Source organism: Centroberyx gerrardi, chromosome 19 (assembly GCF_048128805.1).
Source record: "Centroberyx gerrardi isolate f3 chromosome 19, fCenGer3.hap1.cur.20231027, whole genome shotgun sequence".
NCBI lineage: Eukaryota > Metazoa > Chordata > Actinopteri > Beryciformes > Berycidae > Centroberyx > Centroberyx gerrardi.
The window spans coordinates 24,503,999-24,514,409 of record NC_136015.1 but is presented as its reverse complement, the minus strand read 5'-3'; the positions used below and the strand labels follow the sequence as shown (position 1 = coordinate 24,514,409).

The following is a 10,411-nucleotide window of genomic DNA, read 5'->3' as shown; positions in this document are numbered from 1 at the left end:
CAGAGGAAAACAACACTTTGACAACATCACAGATCCAGACTGAGGTTTATTATAAAGACAGGCACCCTCTCATTTTCAACACATCTGTGTGTTTTGGAAAAACACACACTGACACAATATTTCTTGGTAGTGAAATACAGTGCGTTCAAAAGTAACACCAGTGTTTTTCTTCTCAAACAAGACACTCGAAAGCGTTGCATCCTTTTCGAGTGCAGGAACACGTAAACGGCGACAGCTGAGTTCCTGTTGTCAGCTCAGAGGGAAACTGTGGTTAGTCTCTATCCTCTGTAGTTAATAATCATTTCAGCCTGTATCAGGATGAGGGTGAATGTCTTTGGCTGCCTGTTAGCCTTTGCTCTGGTCTGTGCCGGCAGTAATACTAATGCAGGTAAGGACTTTTCAAATGAGTCAGTCACCCAGTGTAATATTCTTTTAATACATTTATTATTATTTACATTTTCTTAATCTGCTCTACTTGATTCCATTACAGTTTCTTACAGTTCATATGCCTGCCACAGAGTGCAAAATGTTGAAAAATGGGTGCTTGAACTGATTTGTTATAGTTTGAAAAAAATGATCTGATCTTTTACATTCTGAAAATAATTTAACTGTTGTGGGTTTATGTTTAATCATGTTTACTGTTATGTTTAGTCATGCAGTACATCTATATTTTGAGGTCCTGTCATGTTTTGGAGTTGTAAGTGTCAGTCATGTAATTTGTGTCTGTCTTATAATGTGTAAACATCAATTAACCAGATCAAATTCAATTTGCACCCATTGCATTTGGCAATTAAAAAGGATTCTGATTCTGGCGCTGTTAAAATAGCACGCCACCTGCTAGATCAGAGGTGCTCACAATATTAGAAATGTTGTTTCTTTCTAAACGGATGCTTATTTATTAAAAAATGTCGTTTATTTTGCAGAGATAAACCATGAAATAGTTGACGAGAAGGGCCCAGTCACTCTGCTGTGTCCTCGCTCTGTGGAGGATACAGTAACATGGAGCAGAGAGAGTAATGGAAGCAAAGTTGACATACTTACAGTTGATGGTGACGGGGAGAAAAGACACATTCATGACCCATTTAAACGATATAAATCAGTGGCAGATAAATCACTGTACATACTCAAAACTAATGTCTCAGACACTGGAAAGTATTTCTGTAATGATGAACCAGCTGTGGAGTTGACAGTGATACCACCAGGTAATATCAAGCAACATCAAAGCTACTGAATTGTATTTTACAATATATCAGTGTTCTGCTTTCTATTTTTTAAAAACATGTCTCTACTTGATATTTGAAAGATTTCATTCCAAAATGCTGCATGTTCATTTTGTAAAAAAAAAAAAAATCTCTACCTGAAATTCATTGTTCACAGATGATTCTATCCTTAATAACACAACTGCTTTGCAAGTCAAAGTCTTCAGATGACTCATTACTTTAATAGTAACCCCAAAACGGGCTTTAGCTTCATTACAGCATTGGTAATACAGTAGATATTGTTGGTATATTATGCAACATGAATATAGGTTTTTACTTGCTCAATATGTTTGTTGTGTACAGGAACAACCAGACTAACTGTGAAAGAGAAGACCAACGTCACTCTGAAATGCCCTCATGCTGGTTTAGATGGTCTAACATGGAGCAGAATAATCAATGGAGGAGAACAAGACATTTATGTTATTAAAAATGGGACGGGCAAGCATCTTCAAGGCCAAGGCAGACGTTTTGGTTCCACCAAGGACAAGTCACTGACTGTAACTAAAGTGAAGCCTGCTGACTCTGGATTGTACTACTGTGATGGTAAACCAGCTGCGCATCTGACTGTGATCAAAGGTAAGAAGACTGACAGATGCGAGGCAAGTACATTTGTGAAGTAGGGAAAAAGTTCCAAAGAAAGCTAAAATAAGGAGAGAAAATCAAGAAGAAGTTTTAATGCAAAAAACAAAGTACATTATTTATTCAAGCTAACAGATGCAGCATTTAGGCTGCAGGTTTGAGTTGTAGTTCTGAGAAGTATATGAAAATATAAATGCCAATGTCTTATTTTTGTCATTCACTCATGACCATGACATCATGATGTTGAAGGTCAGCAGCTAGCTAACTAGCTTATATAGATAGCTATAGGCTAGTATGGCTAGTTTGAACTTGAAGGTCAGCTAACTAACTAGCTAACCTTCAGCAACGTTTTAACCTCAGCTGGTCTCAGGCATATTGCACAAAATAGTTGAGGTTGAAACGTTGCTGATTATACAATGAATAATTTCACCCAAGCAATTTGATTGATCACAGACACGTTCCAAATGTGCTGATAATTCCCATAAAGCATTGCTAGCTGCACTTTATTGGTTCCTATGCCAGAAAACTTTTCAGTCAGTGCACATGTGCTGTAACTGGTGTGTAAAAGTCACAATACATTTGAGGACATTTTATTTTGCCCAGTTTAACATTTTCTCTATCCCTCACAAAGTTAACAATGACAATCCATTATCACCACCAGCACCAACACCGCCAACAGAAACAACAACTGCAATGACAACAATAAGAACAACAACAACATTGATAGCACCAGTATCTCTGGCAACATCACCGTCAACGCCAACACCACCAACAATTATATTACCATCAACCCCACTGGCAACAACCAGGAAGACTGCGAAAAAAAACAAAACTAGTACCAGAAAACCCCAAAATAAAAGGGATGAGAAAACGAGTAAGGCAAAACAGATCTAAATGTTAACTCTAGTTTTTATGAACGGAACATATTACCATGTTAAAAAATTTAAAGTTAAGCAGGTAAGCATTAGGTGCAGAATGATTTTTTGTTTTTTTCTTGTTCTCCAGCTACTCTTGGCTACTGGCAACTTCCTGTTGGTATGGTGTCTGGAATACTGCTCTTCATCATCATCTTCATCACTTGGAGATGCTGGTCCAAAAGACGAGGTGAATGAAGCTTGACCTGAAAGTGGCATTGTTCTTTTGAGAATATTACCAATCAGACACTCACATTATACTGTATTCTTGTTATTTATATGTGCCAGTTCTGCATCAGAATATACTTTACAGAAATAAACAGTTTTGATGAAATCAGAAGACCTGAATGAGATCATCACGATTGGAAAAACATGAGTCTTACACAATATTTGATAGTAAAACATTAAAACCAAATCATGGTATTTTTTAAAGGATAGCAGGTAACTTCAGCCCTTGGTTGCCTTGGTTTCTAGACTAAATGATGCATATATTACAGTTGCCCCATGATGAACTGAAGGTAGTGATTTTTACGAAAGCGCTTCTACCAAAAGGCTAGATTACATTACAGACCGACCTAGCCGATGACATTCACTGATTACAGTTTAAAGCAGATAATCAGCGGTGATGTAATGGATTAAATTTTGAAAGACACTTTCCTGACCTTTTCTAGCAGGAAGTGATGAACAAAGGGTCGAGCCAATCTATACTGAGATACCAGATGGATCTGTGGTTCAGCCCACATGTGGTGAGTATGGGAAACGGGAAGTGCCACTTCCGAAGGAGATCACTACCCTATTCCATTATGAGCCAGAGTAACACATAATAGCTGGTCTTATGTGCTTATGGCATGGCATTAACACTGCCAGGTTCATTTTGGAGTGAACTGTTCCTTTAACTACAGCCAACCACAGTCGTCAAGTCAAATTTATTAAAGGTCCCACATGGTGTAAAGCAGGACTCCCCTTGCCTCTGTGATGATAAAGGAGTTGGATGGTCTATCTAAACATGGTGAAAGTATCAAAACGCACGGTCGCCAACTAAATCCACACAATCCATATTAGAAAAGCGAGCCTCTAAACGAGCCGTTTGGACTTCCGTAACTTTGTGGCGTCACAAAGGTTCGCTCATTATCATTTCTGTAAGAAATAACAGACTAACAAAGTGTTTTTTTCAAAGCGGTCGAGCGGTCGTCATCGTTTATTACCGGAGAGTTTTCCCTACCTGTAGCCGCCGGGCCGCGGTGTCTCACGTTTCACTCTCGAAACGGTTAGCCAATCAGAACAGAGGGGTCGTTAATATTAATGAGCCTTAAAGACACGGCGACAGAAACAGCCTGTTCTTGGTAAGGCTCAGAGAGATGCTGGAAAATGAACGTGGAGAAATGGATTGAGAGTGTTTTTGGTTCATGACACCACACACACAGCTTTGAATGGACCTCAAGACACAAAATTAAACACTGGGAAGTGGAGAATATGGAGCTTTAAACACAAAAAACAGGCTTACACAAAGTGCTTTACACAACAAACACGTGAAAAATACAGATCAAACAAATACATCAACTTTAACTTCAACTTCTACTCTACTTCTAGGTGTAGAACGCCCCACTGGATCATCAGCTATATACTACTTGGCAGATTTCCCAGGTAACTAGTAAAATAATCTAACTGTATTTTGGTGATATATAACTCTAACACTGTTTTTTTTTTTTGCATTTTGCTGTCTATTGCTTCTCAGACTGCCTCAGGAAACACAATAGAAACACCACAGAACCCACACTACATGCTAAGCTGCCTGAATGGCTGCACACTGGTGGATTGCTGTCGGTGTTTATATGCAAAGTAACCAGCATAGTATACTGTATATCATATGTCTTAGACTGTCCCTTTGCACTGTGTGTGAGGTCTAGTCTCTAGTCTAGTCTTGTTTATTTATATAGCCCTTTATCACACAAGCATGTCTCAAAGGGCTTTATATAGCATAATATACAGTACATGTTGACGCTGAACTTGGCCTCCTGCTGCATGTCGTCATCTGCCAAACGCTTGCTGGGAAACCACAGTCCAACCCACTGTGCTGTGCTTTATATATGACTGCATCATTCTGTACAAATACCAACATAAAACTGTAATTTATTGTTTCTCTCACTAGCTAACAGCAAGACTCCTGCAGTCTGGTTAGGTAAGTTTATGTTTTCACTAAACCTAACAAAGTACAGGATTTTTCAAACAATTTCAGATGAGCTGAGGCGTTCATGTGAAAAGTGGGACTTTTATCGCGGTTATATTTAGACACAAACTGTAGTGTGTGAACGTTTTACTGCAACGTATTTATAAAACTCTGGTTAAAACACACTGGTTAGGTTTCTCCCTTCCCCTTTCTCCCTTGCCTTCCCTTTACGCTGTGTTTAGCCTTATTTAGTGTTGCTCGGTGCGTGTCTATCATGTCTGCATCCTGTTCTCGTCAGTAAACGCTCGGTGCTGTTTTGTTGTGCAGATGGACTGAACCAAAGTGACGACACATATTGCATCATCCCTGATCCTGCACCAGTCCAGCCAGGAGACAAGACCGGTACAGACCGACCACACTGCATCAACATCCACCTTCACACAGTCCAAGTAGTAATAAAACCAGGATATTCTGGTTTTACTACTACTATTACTAGTACTACTACTAATACCACTATTACTACTACTGCCACTTTTACTACTACTATTAGTACTACTACTACTGCTACTATTACTACTACTGCCACTTTTACTACTACTATTAGTACTACTACTACTGTTACTATTACTACTATTGTTACTACTACTACTACTACTATTACTACTACTGCTACTACTGCTACTACCACTACTACTACTACTGCTACTATTACTACTATTGTTACTACTACTACTACTACTATTACTACTACTACTACTACTGCTACTATTACTACTACTGCTACTACTGCTACTACCACTACTACTACTACTGCTACTATTACTACTATTGTTACTACTACTACTACTACTATTACTACTACTGCTACTACTGCTACTACCACTACTACTACTACTGCTACTATTACTACTATTGTTACTAGTACTACTACTGCTACTTACTGCTACTACTATTACTACTACTGCTAATACTGCAACTACTGTTATTACTTCTACTTCTGCTACTAGAACAGCTACTACTAGGTCTACTACTGCGACTGCTAGTACTATTACTACCACTACTGTTACTACTACAACAGCTATTACCACTACTGCTACTGCTACTACTGCTGCTACAGTTCCTACTACTACTACAACAATTACTCCTGCTAGTACTACTGCTACTGCCTCTACTACTACTTTTACTGTAGTAGCAGTAGTAAAAGCAGCTTTTAGCTTTATTTTTTTTTCCTCCCAGGTTCCCAGTTGAGAACAAAAGCGTTGTCCCTGTCTCTTGTTTTTCCACCAGCAAAAGAGCGGTGACCTGTTTTAGGCTCCAACCAACACTACCGATACGATGCTGTAGCAGCAGCTATAGTAGCCTTTCCCGTTCTCTTTTCTGTGAAACATGTTCAGTGGAAACATACTTTTACCTGTCAGAGGGGTGAAAGGTAATAAAGGAAGTGGTCTTCTTCCTCTTCATCTTACAGTTTCACTTGAGTGAAGCGAGGTCTCATGCTGTGTGAGTGAAAGTGCACATGCACACAGACAAAATGATGGTCCAGACCGAAAGGTACCATTTATGTGTCTTGTAAACCTGTAAAAATGATCGGTCACTGCCATGCGTGGAGAAGAGTTTCATGTAATCAGTCTCCATGTTTTGTTCTCTCACAGAGACGTCTGTACCGAACGACTCCACATATTCCCTGATCACTGGGCCTAATCTTCAAGGAAACAATGAAGGTGACTTTAATTATTACCTTTTCATGTTGGTTGCACTTTAAAATACTCTAAAAACAGTGTCATTTAAATAATAGGGATGGGATGATATATGGCAATCCGCATGGTGCGTCAGGAACATGAATGGTGATATCAGCTCCATGTTATTCTGCTGTAGTAATCACTAATGAGACTCTTGACCATCACAGTTTCACAAGCTCTCCATCCAAATTATATTATTGTCACTTTGTAACGACATTTTTAAATTGTTGTTTACATTCTAGCAGCCAATGGCATCGCTGGAAAGATTTGTGGCTCAGAAATAAACAGAATTCTGCACAGTCAGACTTTGTTGTCACTGAACTTCTACTGAACTATCACATGGTATTGTGGGTTGTATTGAACCCTGAACCACATGTTGTGTATCGAATCGTATCGTGAGATAAGCAGATCGTCCCATCCCTAATAAATAATTATGTAGTTATGTGTTACAATGGATTGCATTTGTGCTTTTCAATAGCTGTGTGAGTTCTAAATAAATACAAAATATATCAAAGAGAGGAGAGGAAACGCTGGAAAAAAGGAGAATATCCACATAGTGTGACACCATTTTTGACGCCTGAACACTGTGTTAAATTCTTCTGATTTCTTCTGATTTGTGTTTTCTAAGCCTCATCTTTTCTTAACAGTATTCAGGTTCCAATTTTTCTATTTTTATTTTCACATAAAATGAGATTGCTGGCATGAAAGTATAGCCCGCGCTAATTTTACTGATAAGATCATCTCAAGAACTTTGCTCACAAACAAGTGACAGTTTTACAGGATGTAACCACATCTATTTTCAAAATGTTGAGCAATGAACAGATGGTAACAGTTTCTCCCCAAATGAAAGAGGGGGAAATGTATTTTGTATTTTTCCCCTCTTTAATTTCACCACAAATTGGATTCTGTGATGATAACAGGAATTGGACGCGACATTTTCACCTGTTCGTCACATGAAAATGTTATCTATCAAATGTTATCACACTTGATATGAGTTGGAAATTGAAGCTCCACACGCTGACTTTCCACTGCGCTATTTCAGTGTCAGACTACTTCCTCTCTCTACTCATGTCTCCTCCACTTAATCCTTTTTGCATCGCTCAGTTGTGATGTGTCTAGTCTTTCTTCAACATTGTGCTGCTGTCAGGTGAAAACACAGATCTGCAGAAAATAGGTTTTTCAGGAATATGCGGAAGAGAATGTTTATTTTCCTGATTTTTGTAATTATACACTGGCGGTTTAAACTGTTTTCACTGGTCCAGGAGTCATGAAAGAAAAAGAAAAACACCCGACTTGGCAGTTAGACAGTTTTCTCCAAACCACAGTAAAAGGTTTTAACACATTTTGAAAGAACACCCCGTGACAGAATGATGCAGTGTTGCTGTGTAGTGATCATTGTACAGATTATTAATCAGTAGGAGTGATTAACTTGTCACATAAGAGGATAACATCATGGATTTTTTAAATATTGAACTATAGACACACATAATGTTTCTTTTTTTTACCCAAAATGGAGGAATAACCTTTTAGAATGAAAGCCTTCATTACTGACCTGCCTGTACATGGTTATTAATAAATTACTCTAACTAAATCTTATTGTTTTACAGAAACTCCTCTGGGAGAGAGAAGAGAAAACTTCTACTCCAACTAACTACAGACATTCATCCAAATAACTGACACATTGATTTTCTCTTCTCTTTAATTGCAGAAAGTATGTATACATATATAAAATATTGTTTATTTTATTTTAAAAAATGATATATGGCACATAATATTTTATTTCATTTTTTTGTTTTCACTTAAGGACTGAATGAATGTTTCATGAATAAAATAAAAGATATTTTACTTTTTAAAAATTTTACTTTGACTGACAGCTGACGTTTCAGAACTATAAGCCAAACCATTGATAATGCTCCATAAAAAGAAATGTAAAAACCCCCCCCATCATTTCCTGAAAACACACACACACACACACACACACGAACACACACACTGGGCTGTGGTTGAGAGGCTGACTGGATGAGTTTGCGGTATAAACACCTACATGTTCACATGATGTACAATATGGCCTGATGATTTAAGATAATGAAGCTGTTTCCTGAGAAGTGTGTGTGTGTGTGTGTGTGTGTGTGTGTGTGTGTATGTGTGTGTATTCGGCTCTGATTGACAGCTGACATAAACCTTCTACACTGGACTGACAGTGTGTATTAAAGTGGAACGATGGCGGCCCCTAATGGCAGTGGGAGATAGATGTATGAATATCTGAAAGTTTGAAGGACTACATTACCCAGAAATCCTGTAATGTGGCTAAAATTTTAGTGTGTGCTGTGGTGGAGGAGGTTCAGCCACCGCAGCTTTCTCCGGACGGGGCGCTCACTCACATCTCAACAACATCACATTGTTCTCTGCTGCTGTCCCGCTTTGTCATTTACGTTTATGATGGCGGTAGAAGAACTTATTTTGTCTAGTTACTCTGAAATAAAATGTCTTTTTTGTTTTTTGTTTTTTAAATCAATCTGTGTATTGTTTTCCAGAATAGCAAAAAAAATAGTAATTACAGAAAACCGTCAGAAAGCAGTAGATAGATGAAGAAAAGGAAATGTTTTAGAATAAAAAAGTTCATTTTAAATCCAGTTTACAGGTCATGCTGGGGTCACTGGAGTATTGTCAGGGTGCTGTGACCTCTGACCCCTGACCTCCGTACTACCGGCTGCTTGTAATGATGATGATCATGGAATTATTATTATTTAAATATTTTTTATTAAGTTTTACAACAATTAAACAGAAGTAACATCAATTAACATTTAGACAATTCACTCACACAAACACACTTGTACCTTTACCATCCATACAAAAACACCTGTGCTCATTTCCCTAACAGGAGAAGAGAAAAAAAACCCCAAAAGATCTAGGAATTGAAGCTTATTCTACCGTTGCGATCATTGTAAGAGTGTCAGCTAGATGCTTCAAATGTAAACACACACAGTCATCCATAGAGTGTGGATGTAAGGAAGAGGAAGAGAGGAAGAGAGGAGGGTGAAGTCTGGTAAACACTTCACAGTCGGTCAGCTCTCTCCGTGGCTCTGGGTTTATTTTCTCCTGCTAACATGCTGAGTTTCTTCTTCTTCTTCTGTCTCCTGACGCTGCTCACCACCTGCAGTGAAACCTCCTCAGGTACAGTGGGAGGCTTCATCATTACATTCATGTTACATTCATCCATACTATTTGGAGATTAACATTCATATTCAACTCATTTTACATTGATTTTTGATGTCCAATACTGTTTTCTGTAGAAACAACATTGCAATAACAGACAAATTGTTGTGTATTATTGAGTTTTTTTGCACCAGAAAATCTCAAAAGTGATCTGTGGAAATGTAAAACTTTACAATTTATCTCAGTCATAGTTACATTGTACCATAGTGCTGCTGTTGGGTGAAAACCTTGTATATGTGAAGAAAAACAGCCTTGTGTTTAGCTTGTCCACCATGCACTTAATAATAATAATCACGATTTGTTTTGCTCTTTTCTAAAAAAATAATGTGCCTTTCATACACTGAAACACACAGAAATAGTAAGATAAAAGTAATTCAATTAAATATAGGAATTAGATTCTTTAGATCTAATTAGAATTACAGTAGAAGTACATTTTTGATGTTATGTAATTGGATTTGTTTCATAAAGCCAGGGGTCAGACAGTTTTCACAGTCCATAGAGGAGCATGTAATCTATTCTATACGTTTGAAGACAAAA

At 38.0% G+C, this 10,411-nt stretch overlaps 2 protein-coding genes across 3 annotated transcripts in view; both read left to right on the top strand.

Moving 5' to 3' along the window:
• Nucleotides 1-303: 303 nt before the first annotated feature.
• On the top strand, nt 304-8,401 carry LOC139918669 (uncharacterized). The gene is made up of 11 exons (XM_078290471.1): nt 304-388; nt 924-1,202; nt 1,563-1,835; nt 2,500-2,712; nt 2,844-2,942; nt 3,424-3,498; nt 4,343-4,396; nt 4,902-4,931; nt 5,247-5,321; nt 6,572-6,640; nt 8,266-8,401. The coding sequence occupies exons 1-11, from the start codon at nt 319-321 to the stop codon at nt 8,307-8,309; spliced, it is 1,281 nt and encodes a 426-aa protein (XP_078146597.1). The 5' UTR covers nt 304-318; the 3' UTR covers nt 8,310-8,401.
• Nucleotides 8,402-9,718: 1,317 nt separating this feature from the next.
• Nucleotides 9,719-10,411, top strand: part of LOC139918670 (uncharacterized) — a 9,337-nt gene continuing 8,644 nt past the window's right edge. The window contains exon 1 of one of the 2 annotated variants that reach the window (XM_071908090.2): nt 9,719-9,832. In XM_071908090.2, the coding sequence (XP_071764191.1) occupies nt 9,766-9,832 (67 nt within the window). In that variant the 5' untranslated portion in view covers nt 9,719-9,765. The remainder of the gene's footprint in view (nt 9,833-10,411) is intronic. The other variant, XM_071908089.2, reaches the window with a different exon arrangement.

Excerpts from the sequence above, each read along its gene's own strand:
- LOC139918669 (XM_078290471.1), top strand. The coding sequence starts at position 319 with ATGAGGGTGAATGTCTTTGGCTGCCTGTTAGCCTTTGCTCTGGTCTGT. Across the intron at positions 3,499-4,342 it reads TGTGGTTCAGCCCACATGTG|GTGTAGAACGCCCCACTGGA; the intron begins GTGAGTATGGGA and ends CTCTACTTCTAG. Across the intron at positions 4,932-5,246 it reads GACTCCTGCAGTCTGGTTAG|ATGGACTGAACCAAAGTGAC; the intron begins GTAAGTTTATGT and ends TTTGTTGTGCAG.